At 47.2% G+C, this 17690-nt stretch overlaps 1 protein-coding gene across 3 annotated transcripts in view; it reads left to right on the top strand.

Annotated features, from left to right (window-relative positions):
• Nucleotides 1–17690, top strand: part of PAN2 (poly(A) specific ribonuclease subunit PAN2) — a 41404-nt gene that overhangs the window by 10102 nt on the left and 13612 nt on the right. For all 3 annotated transcript variants that reach the window (XM_081849524.1, XM_081849525.1, XM_081849526.1), the window contains exons 8-18: nucleotides 1397–1493; nucleotides 3357–3476; nucleotides 4587–4706; nucleotides 5237–5365; nucleotides 8564–8763; nucleotides 11591–11733; nucleotides 12583–12686; nucleotides 13321–13419; nucleotides 15476–15552; nucleotides 16346–16487; nucleotides 17480–17617. In XM_081849524.1, the coding sequence (XP_081705650.1) occupies nucleotides 1397–1493; nucleotides 3357–3476; nucleotides 4587–4706; nucleotides 5237–5365; nucleotides 8564–8763; nucleotides 11591–11733; nucleotides 12583–12686; nucleotides 13321–13419; nucleotides 15476–15552; nucleotides 16346–16487; nucleotides 17480–17617 (1369 nt within the window). The remainder of the gene's footprint in view (nucleotides 1–1396; nucleotides 1494–3356; nucleotides 3477–4586; nucleotides 4707–5236; nucleotides 5366–8563; nucleotides 8764–11590; nucleotides 11734–12582; nucleotides 12687–13320; nucleotides 13420–15475; nucleotides 15553–16345; nucleotides 16488–17479; nucleotides 17618–17690) is intronic.

Below are 17690 nucleotides of genomic sequence, written 5' to 3'. Positions count from 1 at the left end.
GAATGCCTCTTGCCTGGCATGGGCAATAGAGAGGCGTGTGTGCAGAAACTAGCCTTCTGTACAAAGGTAAAATTCACATTGGTTTCTCTGCCCACTTTTACTGCTTGCCCCTCCCACCACCATCATGTGGACCCTGGAAGTTCTCAGGCTGCTTTCTTCTAATTGCTCCTTGTTGATATCGGGCTGTAATTTAATTACCGTATTTTTTGCTCCATAAGACGCACTTTTTCCCTCCTAAAAAGTAAGGGGAAATGTGTGTGCATCTTATGAAGCGAATGCAGGGGGGAGGCAGGCAGGAAAAGCCCCCAAGAGCCGCACACAAGCTCTGCGAGGCTCTTGTGGGCTTTTTCCCAGGAGGGAGAAGGGATGGACGCGGCCAGTCAGTCTCTTCTCCCTCCTCATAGAAAAGCCCGCAGGAGCCGCACGCTCCTTAAAGGGTGCAAGGCTCCTGTGCGCTTTGGCGGGAGGTGGGGGAATTGCCATAGCTGCATGCAGCCTCTCCCAGCTGGAGAGGTTGTGCTCAGCTAAAGAGGAAGCCAAGACAGCCAACGGGATGGATCCTGCTCGCTGTCTTGGCTTCTTTGCTCTTTGGGGCTGGCGGGGGGGGGGGGGACCGGGCTTCCCCCAGCAGCCCCAAGAAGCTGCTCTTTGAGGCTGAGGGGGGAAATAATATTTTTTCCCTTGATTTCCCCCTCTAAAAACTAAGTGCGCCTTATGGAGCGAAAAATACGGTTCTTTGTTCTTTTACATTACAGTGGTACCTTGGTTCTCAAACATAATCTGTTCCGGGAGTCCGTTCGACTCCCGAAACCGTTCAAAAACCAAGGCACAGCTTCCGATTGGCTGCAGGAGCTTCCTGCACTCAGGCAGAAGCCACGTCAAATGTTCGGCTTCCAAAAAACATTCTCAAACTGGAACACTTCCTGGTTTGCAGCGTTTGGGAGCTGATTTGTTCGGCAACAAAGATGTTTGGGAACCAAGGTCCCACTGTATAGACATTGCATGTTATTCTGTATTTAAAAAGGTAAAGGGACCCCTGACCATTAGGTCCAGTCACGGACAACTCTGGGGTTGCGGCACTCATGGCTCTGTGGTTTAGACCACAGCGCCACCCGCGTCCCACTTATTCTGTATTTACCCCTCTTTAAATATTATTTTAATTCACTCTGAGTATCCTGGGAGGGACATAAGATTCCTTTCAGAGTCTGGTAACATTGCATCCAGTAATAGAGGTAGGGGATTTTTAATTCTTCCAATATCTGGGCACGGTCCCTGGGATCCCACATCTCCCCAAATAAATGGCTGCATCTCTTTGGGAAGCTTGCCTTGGTGCTTTGGGGAGTTCACTGTCAAATGGGGTTGGAAGGCATTGTCTGAGCCACAGTTTGTTTTGTAGACGAGCCCCAGCGGTTGACCCAGAGATCCTTCGTGCCATGAAGAAAGTTGGCTTCATTGGATATGCTCCAAACCCCAGGAACAAGCTCCGAAACCAGGTAGCTAGTTGGCTGTCTGGCACTTTCATGCCTGTTGAACACCTTGAGAGTTGTACTTCTTGGGTGATGGTTATTTGTTGTTTAGTTATTTAGTTGTGTCCGACTCTTCGTGACCCCCTGGACCAAAGCACGCCAGGCACTCCTGTCTTCCACTGCCTCCCGCAGTTTGGTCAAACTCATGCTGGTAGCTTCGAGAACACTGTCCAACCATCTCGTCCTCTGTCGTCCCCTTCTCCTTATGCCCTCCATCTTTCCCAACATCAGGGTCTTTTCCAGGGAGTCTTCTCACGAGGTGGCCAAAGTATTGGAACCTCAGCTTCATGATCTGACCTTCCAGTGAGCTCTCAGGGCTGATTTCCTTCAGAATGAAATAAAAAAATTCCTTCCAGTAGCACCTTAAAGACCAACTGAGTTAGTTCTAGGTATGAGCTTTCGTGTGCATGCACACTTCTTCAGATACCATTCCTTCAGAATGGATAGGTTTGATCTGCTTGCAGTCCATGGGACTCTCAAGAGTCTCCTCCAGCACCATAATTTAAAAGCATCAATTTTTCAGCGATCAGCCTTCTTTCTGGTCCAGCTCTCACTTCCATACATCGCTACTGAGAAAACCAGAGCTTTAACTATGTATTGTTAAATATCTTGTTTACTCCAGAACGGCTTGTGGTTTAGGGTGTGGCTGGGGAACTGATTTCTTCATCTGAATTCTGAATATGTTTCGTTTAGATTTGTAATGCCACAGAATATGCTGATTTTTTTTTTTAAGGAAGGTAGATCCTGCTGGGTATAGCTTAGCTTAAGAACCAGCACGTCCTGTAACCTCACATAACCTGAAATTTAAAATGCTGCTTTAGAAGTGTGCTACTTTAGAAGTGGATGCCAGCTAACACTTCGATTGCCTATCTGCTTCTGCCTCATAGGGTGAGAGGCAGCTCCATGTGTTGTGTTGTGTTGTGTTGTGTTGTGTTGTGTTGTGTTGTGTTGTGTTGTGTTGTGTTGTGTTGTGTTGTGTTGTGTGTCACTTACATGGATGTGCATTTTGGAGCCAACATGCTGAGAAAAAGCCAGGTAGCAGCCTTAGGATCATAGAATTGTAGAGTTGGAAGCGATCCTGAGGATCATCTATTCCAGGCATCCCCAACCTTCAGCCTTCCAGATGTTTTGGACTGCAATTCCCATAATCCCTGGCCACTGGTCCTGTTAGCTAGGGATCATGGGAGTTGTAAGTCAAAACACCTGGAGGGCCGCAAGTTGGGGGATGCCTGATCTAGTCCATGGGTAGGCAAACTAAGGCCCGGGGGCCGGATCCAGGACTAATTGCCTTCTAAATCCAGACGGTCCGGGAATCAGTGTGTTTTTACATGAGTATAATGTGTCCTTTTATTTAAAATGCATCTCTGGGTTATTTGTAGGGCTTGCCTGGTGTTTTTACATGAGCAGAACGTGTGCTTTTATTTAAAATACATTTCTGGGTTAATTGTGGGGCATAGGAATTTGTTCATTTCTTTTTTCCAAAATATAGTCTGTCTGCCCCCCCTTGCAAGGTCTGAGGGACAGTGGACCTCTGCTGGAAAAGTTCGCTGACCCCTGATCAGTTGAACCCCCTGCAGTGCAGGATCATGCAGCTGCCCCATACAGGGATCAAACCTGCAACCTTGGCATTATCGGTACCACGCTCTAAGCAACTGAGCTATCCAGGCTCCTTTGTGTTTTAGGTTCAAGCAGGGTACATGCGGTATTTTTCACATGCTCCTACTTCTCTTCTGATATCTAAGGGTAGCTCATTCTGATATTAGAAAGTCCAAAATTGGAAAGGTTACAGTGCAGAAGCTCTGTGGATTGACATCCCGCTGTCTTTTTCAGATCCCCTATCGACTGAAAGAGCTGGACAACGAGTTTGATAATTTCAGCCAGGTCCCTGAATCCCCCATTGGACGGGAAGAGGAACCGCATATCTACATGGTGGCAAAGAAATACAGGAAGGTCTGTGTTTAAACACTTGCCAGGGTGTCGGATATTTTGCAGAGGAAGGTATGAACGAATGTATATTTGATATATAATGGAAGGAATTCAGCATTGTACTACGTCGATCTTTTCGTCAGGGCAAGCATTTCAGCTTACAGACAGAACAATTCCCCCTCTTCTTCCCCTGCATTCTGTTCCAGGGGTTCTCCCGACCCCATTGAGCTAATTTTGTGGGGCACATGAGGTGAGTGGGGGGAAAACCCTGTTGTACAAGTAGAAGTCTTTCTGGTGGTCTTCTGCTGACGGGACTCCTTGGTTGAAGCCTGCCCCATATCTACAGAGGGAGATGCAAAGCGTTTTCACTAAGAAAAGTGACTAGGAAGAAGAACAAGAGTCTGGATTTGGTATCCCGCTTTATCACTACCCTAAGGAGTCTCAAAGCGGCTAACATTGCCCTTTCCCTTCCTCCCCCACAACAAACACTCTGTGAGGTGAGTGAGGCTGAGAGACTTCAGAGAAGTGTTACTAGCCCAAGGTCACCCAGCAGCTGTATGTGGAGGAGTGGAGACGTGAACCGGGTTCCCCAGATTACGAGACTACCACTCTTAACCACTACACCACACTGGCTTTCTAGGGGCACCAGAAGGCAGCACGAAGGGCCATGCACTTTGAAGCCAGCCTTATAAATTCCCATTCTGTCCCAGCATAAATTAGACTATGGTAGAACAGTCCTCTCTCTTGCATAATGAAAGCTTGCCAGACCAGGGTGGGTAGAAGTCTTGCGCACTGCCTGATCCTCGCTAGGCAGATTGCCTCATGTTGCCATCTGTGAAGCAAGAAAAGCAAATGGGGATTTTCACGTTACCTCCATTCGTGGGTTTGAGTCACATGAGAACAGCCCTGAAATCTGCATTGCGATCTCGGCTTCTGGGCATATTAAGATCTCGAGAGAATCGGATGAGCTCCTGCAGGTACCTTGCGGAGGTGCAGGTGTGCCAGAAACAAAGGGCCTTTGAACAGTTTCACTTGGGCTGTGGTTCTCTTCCTCATGTTGGCGTGTCGAATAAGTGTGTGCTCCCGTGTAAACAATATCCTTGCTGTACAATTATATTTTCTTTCCTGATGTAGGTCACAATTAAATACTCCAAGTTGGGCTTGGAGGACTTTGACTTCAAACATTACAACAAGACTCTCTTTGCCGGGCTAGAGCCCCATATTCCAAATTCCTACTGCAACTGCATGATCCAGGTGGGTGCAAAGTTGCTTTCTCTGTGATGCATTGTGTAATGGGGTATGGGGTTGCTTGTGCGTAAGGGGCAAACTGCTCCGAGCTGAGTAGTTTGGTTAAAACTTTCCCCAGGCAGGACAGTCAGTACACCGTGACTGTCTCAATCACTGGCAGAATCCGTCAGTGGGCGTTTCCTGAATTTCTTCCAACATAGAAGTTCTTTCACACCCAATCGCCGCCTGCCTTCTCTGCGCGAAACCTTTCTGCGCAGAGTGGGCGTCCCCAGAGGAGGTCCCGTGCTCTCCCCACTGGCTTCACTGGAAGAGTCCTGGAGCCTTCTCTCCAAAGCTCCCTCAGACTCCCCTTTCTCCCTGGTGTCACGTCTATTTCCTTCCCCAGTGGAAGCTTCCTCTCTCTCCTTGCTAGTTTCCTCTCCCGCACCATTAGGGAGCCTCACCACCACCCTTGGCTCCGATGGCAGTTTCCTGACACATGGCCTCCGCCTTCCTGTGAAAACCTCGGTCTCATCTACCCATCTTCCTTTCTTCAGGTCCTGTATTTCCTAGAGCCGGTGCGCTGCCTGGTCCAGAACCACTTGTGCCAGAAAGAGTTCTGCCTGAGCTGTGAGCTGGGCTTCCTCTTCCACATGCTGGATTTGTCCAGAGGAGACCCTTGTCAGGTAAAGATGGGCAAATGGAAGGCACCGTGCAGAATCTTTCACAGGATGCTTTTTGGAGTAGAGATGTCTATTCGGAGTCATAGGCAGGAAAGCCTATGAGACTGAAACAGGCCTCGATTAGCATTACAGTGGTACCTCGGGTTAAGTATTTAATTCGTTCCGGAGGTCCGTTCTTAACCTGAAACTGTTCTTAACCTGAAGCACCACTTTAGCTAATGGGGCCTCCTGCTGCCACCGCACTGCCGGAGCCCGATTTCTGTTCTTATCCTGAAGCAAAGTTCTTAACCTGAAGCACTATTTCTGGGTTAGCGGGGTCTGTAACCTGAAGCGTATGTAACCTGAAGCATCTGTAACCTGAGATACCACTGTATTTTTTTCTTGGCAAAGATGTGGGCAGACAGGTGGGTGGAAGGAGGGGCTGCCTGTCCTGGGATGAGCCATTGATGATGATGATGATGATATTATTATTAATAATAATTTATTTATACCCTGGCCATCTGGCTGGGTTTCCCCAGCCACTCTGGCCAGCTCCCAACAGAATATTAAAAACACGATAAAACATCAAACATAAAAAACTTCCCTAAACAGGGCTGTCTTCTAAAAGTCAGATATTTATTTCCTTCACATCTGATGGGAGGGCATTCCACGGGGCGGGCGCCACTACCAAGAAGGCCCTCTGCCTAGTTCTCTAACCTCACTTCTTATAGTGAGGGAACTGCCAGAAGGCCCTCGGAGCTGGACCTCAGTGTCCGGGCTGAACGATGGGGGTGGAGACATTCCTTCAGGTTTGCTGGGCCGAGGCTCAGCCAAGACACATGCGTAGCTGTGGAGCACTGTTGGGGGCAGAAATGTAACTCACACTCTTCCATCTGCCTTTTTTTTTTAATAAATATTTATTAGAGTTTTCAATTTAATACAAAAAACTGAAATACAAAAATACAGAAATACAAAAAAATACACAATCAAAAAAGAAAAAACAAAACAAAACAAAACAAGTATAGTTTCCAAAACTTATTTCTATTACTTTGTTTCTCGAACCTCCTCTCACCTCCCCCTTTTGTATTCCAATTCGAATCTTAATTCAGCAAATCCTTATTATAACTTATTTGTAACTTATTTTAGCTTATTACTCCACCTTTACTTTACAGCTGGTAACCACTTAATTTCTGTCCAACAACATTCTAACATTCATTAATTTTGCAATATTTCTGCAAATAAACTTTAAATTTCCTCCAATCCTCTTCCGCCGACTCTTTTCCCTGGTCTCGGATTCTGCCAGTCATTTCTGCCAATCCCATATAGTCGATCATCTTCATCTGCCATTCTTCCAGAGTGGGTAAATCTTGTGTCTTCCAATATTTCGCAATCAATATTCTTGCTGCTGTTGTTGCGTACATTAAAAAGGTTCTGTCCTTCTTTAGCACCAATTGGCCGACCATGCCCAGAAGAAAGGCCTCTGGTTTCTTCAAGAAAGTGTACTTAAGTACTTTTTTCAATTCATTATATATCATTTCCCAGAAGGCCTTAATCCTTGGGCACGTCCACCAAAGGTGAAAGAATGTACCTTCAATCTCTTTACACTTCCAACATTTATTATCAGGCAAATGATAAATTTTTGCAAGCTTGACTGGAGTTATGTACCACCTATAGATCATTTTCATAACATTCTCTCTTAAGGCATTACATGCCGTAAATTTCAAACCGGTGTCCCATAACTGTTCCCAGTCAGCAAACAAAATGTTGTGTCCGACATCTTGTGCCCATTTAATCATGACAGACTTCACAATTTAATCCTGAGTGTTCCATTTCAACAGCAAGTTATACATCTTAGACAGATTCTTAGTTTTAGGTTCTAACAATTCTGTTTCTAATTTCGATTTTTCCACCTGGAATCCGATTTTTTTGTCCATTTTATAACACTCTTCCATCTGCTGTGCTAAAGTGCAGGCCACTTGCATGTAGGGGCAGCCCAGGGCAGCCCTGCCATCCAAAGTAGCAGCTCCCTTCGGGCTGGCTCCTATCTATTGTGCTGCAGAGCTGTGTGGCAGAAATGGGGCTGTGGTCTCCTTGGGGTTGTAGCACAATTGGGGTGTTAATTATCCCACCCAGGTTCTCTCAAAGAATTGAATGGGGCTGGTCTAAGGAGTGTGCTTCGCACACCCTGCCAGAAGTTCCCATCTGGCCTTGGCTGGTTGCCCCAGACTTTAGAAGGAATTTGAGAAGCACTGCCGACTCCTTCTCCCCAGCCTTACTCTATGAGCTGATCAGAAAATGTGCCTCTGTATAGTCATTTTCTGCTCCATGCTCTAGGCCCCAATCATAAGTACAATACCCTTTCTCTTGAGTAGGCCTCTCACAACTTAGGAATGGACTGCTTACAAATGTAGACTTTGGATAAATATGACATTGTATTGGACATGTTTATACAAAGTGTAGTAGGCTATTAATATTTGCATACGTATTAGGATAATATCAAATTTATATATAAGAATGTATGGTTTTAGGGTATTTTCTCATATATTGAATGTATTCGTATATTCACATTTTTGTGTTTTTCATTTTTTTTATTTGCATCACTTTATTTCTTTATTATTGAAACCTTTTCAATAAGAGATTACAGTTGTACCTTGGTTGCCAAACGCCTTGGAACTTGTACGTTTCAGCTTCCAAACGATCGAAAACCGGAAACGAGTGTTTGAGCCAATCAGAAGCCGCTCTTTGGTTTCCAAACATTTCGGAAGTCGAATGGACTTCCGGAACGGATTCTGTTCGACTTCCAAGGTACCAAAAAATAGAAACAAAAGAAAAAAATGAGTAAGCCTTTGTCCCCAATCAGACTACAATGACTTATCCTGGGCTGAGGGAGCGTGTTAGGCCTTTGAGCTCATCATGTCATACTACTCCTGCCCTGTGGCAGCTGTCAGAACAGCACAGCTGCCTGCCACTATTATCCGTGAGCTACTATTCCTCTTGACACTCACCCAACTCAGTCCCCCACCTACTTTGCCCAGCTTGCATTTTGTTCTTACGTTCATGAGCGAGTGCGCATGCTCACATGCGTTCCAAGCCTATCGCTCCTGTGAGGAGGAATAGAAGAACACTTCGGGGCTCAGTTCTTCAGGGTTTTGGTTGGGCTTGAGCGCACCCAGTATTTTTTTTTTTTTTAAAAAAAATACAAGGCCATTTCCTTCATTTCAGGGCAGCAACTTCCTCCGCGCCTTCCGCACCATTCCGGAGGCAGCTGCTTTGGGGCTGATCTTGGCGGACTCTGACGAGGCGACAGGGAAAGTGAATCTAGGCCGTTTGGTTCAGAGCTGGAATCGCTTCATTCTGACCCAGCTCCATCAGGAAACTCAAGAGCAAGAGGGACCTCAGGCTTACCGAGGCATTGGCAGCAGGTAACAGTCATGTCCCCCCCCCCCCTTTTTATTTTTAATCTCTTGGAAACTTTGAGAACCTGCATGCCTGTTTCTTCTGCTTCCTCTCCTAGGTCTAACTTGGTTTAAAGTATATTTCCAAATTGTTTCAGTCTGTCCTGTTCTGACCTCAGATACAGACTATGCCCTAACGCAGTGTTTCCCAACCTTTGGTCTCCAGCTGTTTTTGGACTACAATTCCCATCATCTCTGACCCCTGGTCTTGCTAGCTAGGGATGATGGGAGTTGTAGTCCAAAAACAGCTGGAGACCAAAGGTTGGGAAACCCTGCCCTAACGCAGGTGAGCACAGCCAAAGTCATGGCTGAGCACCCTGATGAGGTTTACCCCATGTATCATCCTCTGCTTTTGATCCCCTTCTCCCCCAGCTGGCAGAAATCTCCTTTCCAGTAGACACAAAAGCTGTGTCTCCTTCTCATTCCTCCTGTTGGCTCTCTAGCCTTCGATTCTGTTTGAGAGGAAGAAGGGTGTTCCCCTACTTTCCTCCCCAAACCAGCCTTCCCATCAACGATGCATGAGAGAGAAGGCCATGACTACCTGTGACAGAAGTAAGGCACACATGCGCAGAGGGTGTACCCGGGTTATGCCGACTTAAACTACTGTGTAGAGATCTTTCCTATTCTAATTAATTCAAGAGAGTTCTGGAAGCTTCTGTGTGCGAAAGAAACAAGCAGAAGGCTCATGTTTGGGTTACAGTGGTACCTGTAATTCGTTCCGGAGGTCCATTCTTAACCTGAGGTGCGCTTTTGCTAATGGGGCCTCCCGCTGCCGCTGTGCCACCGTGTGTCTTCTGCTCACATCCCAGAGCAAAGTTCTCTACCAGGAGACCTACTTCTGGGTTAGCAGAGCTCATTACCCAAAACGTTCGTAAGGAAGACAGTACGTAACCTGAGGTTCCACTGTATTCCTTCATAGAAGCTAAGTACAGCTGGCTTAAACTGGTTCTCTTATCTCTTTCTGTCAAGGTCATGCTGACTATAAAAGTAGGGCCGGAAGGAGCCTGGGTTTCACTTTTTCTTTCTATCTCTTTTCCTTCTGTTGTGGTGTTCTGTACATAGCATCCTTAGTTTTAAGGTTTAGACTTACTATAAGTTATTGTCAGTTTTCCCCCTTTTCTTCCTAATGTAACACTAATGTCTCAACAAATGAAACTGAGCTGTAGAAAATGTAACTTGAAAAAAGAGACATTGCACATACTTTTGTAAACCAAGAAATCTTTAATAAAAAATACATTAAAATAAAAAAGTAAAATCTGCAGCAACTGGATTTCTTATGGACGGTGCCAATCCTGAATGTATTGGATTTGTGAGCATTATGCTCATTTGCGTCAGTAGCAGTAAAGCTCTGCTGGATGAAATACAATTGCCTCTGGTCTATTTTGGGGGAATCCTGCAACGTTTTAAGTTTTAACTCTACTAATGATACGTTGGGATTCTACTCTGAATCAATATTGAGTAGAATTCCATGACACTGTTGGAGTGCCATCCGCTTTCTAAAGTTCAGAATTTGAACTATGGGCAAACTGCAGAGCACTGCATGATTGGCTCATGCTGACGATGACTGCACACCGCTTTCAGAGTTAGTGGCAATGTGAAAGCCAGTTGCAAGGGAGATTGCTATTACACTCATGTCCTGTTTGCAAGCTTTCCCAGAGGCTTCTGGCTGGCCTCTGTTGGAAGCAGGATACTGGGTTAGCTAGGCCCTTGGTCTGATTCAGCAGCGTTGTTCTTCTCAGGTTACATGGGATTGCTACCAACAGTCACATTCCCTGTTTGGTTGTGTTTTCCGCCTGAAAAGGGTTGTTGTTGTTTAGTCGTTTAGTCGTGTCCGACTCTTCGTGACCCCATGGACCAGAGCACACCAGGCACCCCTGTCCTCCACTGCCTCCCGCAGTTTGGTCAAGCTCATGTTCGTAGCTTCGAGAACACTGTCCAGCCATCTCGTCCTCTGTCGTCCCCTTCTCCTTGTGCCCTCCATCTTTCCCAACATCAGGGTCTTTTCCAGTGAGTCTTCTCTTCTCATGAGGTGGCCAAAGTATTGGAGCCTCAGCTTCAGGATCTGTCCTTCCAGTGAGCGCTCAGGGCTGATTTCCTTAAGAATGGATAGGTTTGATCTGCTTGCCGTCCATGGGACTCTCAAGAGTCTCCTCCAGCACCATAATTCAAAAGCATCAATTCTTCGGCGATCAGCCTTCTTTATGGTCCAGCTCTCACTTCCGTACATCACTACTGGGAAAACCATAGCTTTAACTATACGGATCTTTGTTGGCAAGGTGATGTCTCTGCTTCTTAAGATGCTGTCTAGGTTTGTCATTGCTTTTCTCCCAAGAAGCAGGCGTCTTTTAATTTCGTGGCTGCTGTCACCATCTGCAGTGATCACGGAGCCCAAGAAAGTAAAATCTCTCACTGCCTCCATTTCTTCCCCTTCTACTTGCCAGGAGGTGATGGGACCAGTGGCCATGAGCTTCGGTTTTTTTATGTTGAGCTTCGGACCATATTTTGCACTCTCCTCTTTCACCCTCATTAAAAGGTTCTTTAATTCCTCCTCACTTTCTGCCATCAAGGTTGTGTCATCTGCATATCTGAGGTTGTTGATATTTCTTCCAGCAATCTTCATTCCGGCTAGGGATTAAGATTGGGCTGAAAAGCTGAAAACGGTTATTGCCCAACAACCCCAACTTAGCTATGTTTGGAAGCTGTTGTCTTGTGAAGTAACTGGCAGAGGTGTTTCAACATCCCCCTCCTAAATACTGTACCCGGCACTCTGCTGATCTTGCCTTGTCTTTTCTAGCAACTTCGGATCTTCAGGGGACTCGGTCATCGGGCAGCTTTTCAGCTGCGAAGTGGAGAACTGCAGCATGTGCCGCTGTGGCAAAGAGACTGTCCGAGTATCGTCCACACTCCTCTTTACGTTGTCCTACCCTGAGAGCAACGGTATGACTTTTAAGGGGTGAGAGTGCATGGGTGGGAAAAGCACAGAGTTGAATGGAATGGGGATTGTTTCATTCTTTAAACCAGGGGCAGAAGGTGTGGGCTTGTTGCCTTTCACTTGGTTCTTGTAAGCTTACGGGGCTGGAACAACTTGCCTGGAAAGGCACTGGCTAGGGTTCTCAAAATAGGATAGGAGCATCTGTAGAATGGTGCAGGGTTAGGGTTTTCTTCTGCGTTCTTCTGGTTACCGTATTTTTCGCTCTATAGGACGCACCGGACCATAGGAGGGGGAGAACAGGAGAAAAAAAATTCTCCCCCTCTCTGCTCAGCGCCCCTTCAGCGAAGCGGGAGGAGAAATGGAGCCCCTTCCATTTCTCCTCCCGCTTCACTGAAGGGGTGCTGCGCAGAGAGGCAAAACTGTGCAGCGCCTCTCCAGTGAAGCGAACCCTGGAGAGCAAGAGCGATAGGTGTGCACTGACCCCTCTCACTCTCCAGGCTTCAGGCAGCTATCCGCAAGCCTTTGGAGCACAGCGGGAACTCCTTGCAGATAGCTGCCTGAAGCCCCCAGAGTGCAGCGGGAGTTCCCTGCGCTCCGGGGGCTTCAGGCAGCTTCAGTGAAAGCAACCTGGAGCCTCCGGAGTGCGGGGGGAGCTCTCCCCCTGTGCTTTGGAGGCTTCGCGTTGCTATCGCTGAAGCCAAGGAGCCTGCATTCGCTCCATAAGATGCACACATATTTCCCCTTCATTTTTGCAGGGGGAAAAGTGCGTCCTATAGAGCGAAAAATATGGTACTTCTTGATTGGATCTTTTTGGAAATTAAAATCCCCTCCTTTTTTCCTTCCCTCCTTTTAAGATAAAATCAAGGATTATGAATTTGCTCAGATCTTAAAGCGAAGCATCTGCCTGGAACAGAACACCCAAGCCTGGTGCGAAAACTGCGAGAAATACCAACCCACGGTAAGTGGGGAGGGAACAGTTGCAGAGAGCAAGCCCGTGTGAATGGACTACCTGGACCAGGGTTGCAGCATTGATACAGGGGAATCTAATGTCTCTTAAGAAGTCTTGCAAGGCTGCATCAGCCAGTATGGGCCTGAGAACGCAAGCACTGCAGGGCACTTGATACGAGAACTGACCACCCCAAAGTTTCTATCAGTTTCCAGGTCTCCAGCTAGTACGGTTTCAGATAAAGCATCCTTACGCTGGGAAGTTTAAATTCTTAAGCTGATACCGCAGACAGGGCAAGAAATTCTAGGGGGTAAATATGATTTCATCTCCGCTCACTTCAGCCATCGGCATCTTAGGAAACCTCTGGTGGTGCCATCTGTTAGAAAGCAAGAGATTATTAGATCAATTTGCCTTCCCTGTGACTGCACAAACAGTGTTTCTCCAACTTGGGTCTCCAGCTGTTGTTGGACTACAACTCCCATCATCCCAAGCTGGCAGGCCAGGGATGATGGGAGTTGTAGTCCCAGCAACAGCTGGAGGCCCAAATTTGGGAAGCACTGCTGTAAAATAAAGCCGCAACAGTAGTACCAAGCATGAATCTGTGTCACTTGCTCTTACATTGCACATCTTCTCTCTGCTCTTCAAGGTCCAGACCCGCAACATCCGCTGCCTGCCTGATGTTTTGGTCATTAACTGTGAAGTAAACAGCTCCAAGGAGGCAGAATTCTGGAAGATGCAGGCAGAGGTATAGGAGAGTGCCTTTTTCTTTTTCTTTTTGGTTTCCATTCAGTTGCCTTTCGAGGGCACCATTAAACCAGATCACTCAATACTTTGGTTGCTTTCCTGTGGAGGAGCAGGAGCAAGAGTGCACTGCACACACACACACACACACACACACACACAAACACACACAGACCCTGCCAACCAGCAATGCCAACTCCCAACCTCACTGGTTGTTCAAATAAGGTGTATGTGCAGACAATACAGCAAATGCAAGCTCATGTCAAGGTTGTCTGTTTCCAAAATAAGATTTGGGAAATGGACCTCACAATCTGAGAATATCCTCTTGGGCCCTTGTTCAGATGTGAAACCTCATGTGAATGGCCAGAGGTTTTGGAGGCAGGGCAGATGTGCGCGGTGAGTGGGTTGGCGCTGTGGTCTAAACCACTGAGCCTCTTGGGTTTGCTGATCAGAAGGTCAGCGGCTCCAATCCCCACGATGGGGTGAGCTCCCGTTGCTCTGTCCCAGCTCCTGCCAGCCTAGCAGTTTGAAAGCACACCAGTTCAAGTAGATAAATAGGTACTGCTCCAGCGGAAAGGTAAACAGCTTTTCCGTGCACTCTGGCTTCCATCACAGTGTTCCGTTGAACCAGTAGTAGTTTAGTTATGCTGGCCACTTAACCCAGAAAGCTGTCTGTGGACAAACAGTGACTCCCTTGGCCTGAAAAGTGAGATGAGCGCCGCAACCCCAATGTTACCTTTGACTGGATTTAACCACCCAGGGGTCCTTTGCCTTTTACCTACCTTCGATTTGGCACAGTATAACATTTTACCTAGGGATGCGGGTGGTGCTGTGGTCTAAACCACTGAGCCTCTTGGGCTTGCCGATTAGAAGGTTGGCAGTTCAAATCCCCATGAAGGGGTGAGCTCCCGTTGCTTGCTCCCTACTCCTGCCAACCTAGCAGTTCGAAAGCACGTCAAAGTGCAAGTAGATAAATAGGTACCGGTCCGAAGGGGAGGTACCGTATTTTTCGCCCTATAGGACGCACCTTTTCCCCTCCAAAAATGAAGGGGAAATGCGTGTGCGTCCTATGGGGCGAATGCAAGCTTTCGCTGAAGCCTGGAGAGCTTCAGGAGAGCCGCAGCGCCAGTCCCACAAGGTTGGGGGACAGCGGGGAGGCGGAACGCCGCCATCCCGCTGTCTCCCGATGTGGTTTGGAGGCTGACGGCGGGGAGACGCGTGCTTCTCCCGGCCGCCAGCCCCGCAAGCTCCGGGGACAGTGGGGAGGCGCAGCGCGTCTTCCCGCTGTCCCCGGACCTGGTCTGCAGGCGGGCGGCGGGGAGAAGAGCTCTTCTCCCCGCCGCCAGCCCCGCAAGCTCCGGGGACAGCTGGGAGGCGCAGCGCGTCCTCCCGCTGTCCCCGGACCTGGTCTGCAGGCGGGCGGCGGGGAGAAGAGCGCTTCTCCCCGCTGCCGGCCCCACAAGCGCCTGGGGGGGAAATAATTTTTTTTCCTTTATTTCCCCCCCAAAAAAACTTGGTGCATCCTATGGGCCGGTGCGTCCTATGGGGCGAAAAATACGGTAAATGGCGTTTCCGTGCGCTGCTCTGGTTTCGCCACATGACCCGGAAAAACTATCTGCGGACAAACGTTGGCTCCCTCAGCCAGTAAAGCGAGATGAGCCTCACAACCCCAGAGTCCTTTACCTTTTTTTAAACATCCCACCTGGCCCCTCATCTTGACTCGCTCCTGGAACTGGCATGAGGAGGTAGTCAGGGTTTTGCGTTAAGTGAAATCACTTGGCATTTGACTGTACGTTTATTGAGATCTTTGAAATATAAGCAGTGGATTACTGAAAGAACTAACAACGAGGAAGCGGAGATAAAACATATGTGTTGTGAAACAGCTAATAAAAAGAAGTAAAAAAGAAACATCAGGAAAGGAGGGGTGGGAAGTCAAGAAGAAAGTTTGTGTTGAAGAAGAAATTGGATACAGTGATAATTGTTTTGGAATATTTTTGGAGACATTAAAAATATATATAGAAAAGAGATGTTTCTACTTCTAGTTTACCTTTTATTTTCAGTATGCCTTTAAGAAGTTGATGATGAAGAAAGGTGGTCTGGAACTCCCCCAAAGTAGAGAAATACCTGTTGGGGAATGGTAAGCATTTATCATCTAGGTGTGCTTCCTAGAATAAAAACTCTACTTTTTTTGTCTAGAAAAGCCTTCTTTTTTTTGTTCTCTCCAATTCAATCAAGGGACGCGGGTGGTGCTGTGGGTTAATCCACAGAGCCTAAGACTTGCCGATCAGAAGGTCAGCGGTTCAAATCCCTGTGACGGGGTGAGCTCCTGTTTCTCAGTCCCAGCTCCTGCCAACCTAGCAGTTTGAAAGCACATCAAAGTGCAAGTAGATAAATAGGTACCGCTCCAGCGGGAAGGTAAATGGCGTTTCCGTGCGCTGCTCTGGTTCGCCACAAGTGGCTTCATCATGCTGGCCACGTGACCTGGAAGCTGTACGCCGGCTCCCTTGGCCAATAAAGCAAGATGAGCACCGCAACCCCAGAGTCGGCCACGACTGGACCTAATGGTCAGGGGTCCCTTTACCTTTACCAGTTCAGTACTACTTGTGTTCTTACCCTTCCTTTAGCGATTTTTTTTTTACGGTTGAAAGGCGATATCATGTCTACCTCCGTTTTGTTTATACTGCGTTATGCAGGAGAAAGGGCACAGAGCAGAAAACTGCAGCAGTAAAATGACAATGACAGTACAGATTGGGAAACATCATATTTAGGGTATCTAGAATTCTGTCTAAACAACTTGTGCATTGCTTTGTAACGATTTGTTGGGTCTCTGGACCGTAATAAAGATTGATGATGATAAACAACTTGCAGAAAAGCTCAGACTGCATTGTATTGTACGAATTCTCCTGTTTGTGTGTTTTCTTGCCTTCCAGGAACGAATTGGGAATGGCAGAGGGAGGGCATTCTTATACCGCCATTGAAGAGCTGAAGAACATCTGGATTCCTTATTCTATCAAGATGAAGCTCTCCAAGAACAAGGAACTGGAGGTTTACAACTGGGATGAAAGCACAGAAGTACGTCATCACTTCTGGCAAGAAAGTCGCCCCATAGTGCCTGGTTTCTAAATGCTTTCTCGGGAATTCTGTGCAGTGCTCACTTTGATACAATTAAGGGCAGCCTCTCCAGGTGTGCCGTGGCATTTGCTACCTCGGTACAGAATTATTTTAATTGTTGGATGGAAGAATGTAGAGCCAGTTTTGGCCCCTTCCTGTACAATTGTCATGCGATCTTTCAAGGCAGTGACTAACAGCTGATGCAGCAGCAGAGATTGTAAATGAAGGGCTGGGTAAATGAAAATATGAAGTAGAATACACGCCAGGAAGCTCCCAGGCACACGTTTACTGTGCACTCCTGCAACCTGTGAAGTGGCTCTTGCAGTTAAGAAGTTCTGCCTCTTGCGACTTCAAAAGTTTTGATTCAGCTCCTCAGTCATATGAGGGAAGAGTGAAGGAGTTAGGTTTAGCCCAGAGATGAGTGGGCATGGTAGCACTTCGTATGTTGGGAATACTTTTGTAAAGCAGGTGAAATGATCCCTCTGGGTAAGATAGGAAGGGAAAGGCCCGTACTGCAGGAGGAACGGAAAGCAGGATTATGCAGATCCAATAGCATCCTCCAAATATCCGCCCCCCCCCGTCCCATCTCAAATAGGTGTCTGTCTATCAGTGTGAGCAGATTCAGCCAGGCTTGTTTGATAAAAATATTTAATATGGAAGTGATTATAATCCTTTTCTTTCCACCCCCCTTTTTAAATTTAATTTTTAAAATGCTATGGGAGAATCTGCCTAAGGTAGTCTATGAACGCCCAAGGTGGTCCATTAGCCTGGGGGACGTCATCCTGGTTTGTGCAGCCATTGCAACAGGATTTCAGAAAGGCTGGATCCCTGGAGTTAGAATTTAAAGGCCTGTCGTACAGTGTGTCAGTGTTTGTCAGTTTTGTTTTGTCTTGCTGCTTAAAATAACTGAAAAGAAATCTAGCCAGTTGATGAACTCTCCTTCCTCTTTGCAGCTGACTGTGTTGGATGACCAGGAGTCAACTTACGTCTATGACCTTATGGCAACCATTGTGCACATTCTGGACTCCCGGACTGGGGGCAGCCTGGTGGGGCACATAAAAGTGGGGGAGACCTACCACCAAAGGAAGGAGGTGAGCCAATCAGAAGAGAGTACATCCCACTGAATTTTGCATTCACCAATCTGTAATTCTCCTATCTTATCAA

The sequence above is a fragment of the Podarcis erhardii genome (assembly GCF_964252035.2).
Source record: "Podarcis erhardii genome assembly, chromosome: 2".
Taxonomy (NCBI): Eukaryota; Metazoa; Chordata; class Lepidosauria; order Squamata; family Lacertidae; genus Podarcis; species Podarcis erhardii.
This window is presented reverse-complemented; position numbering and strand designations above follow the sequence as displayed.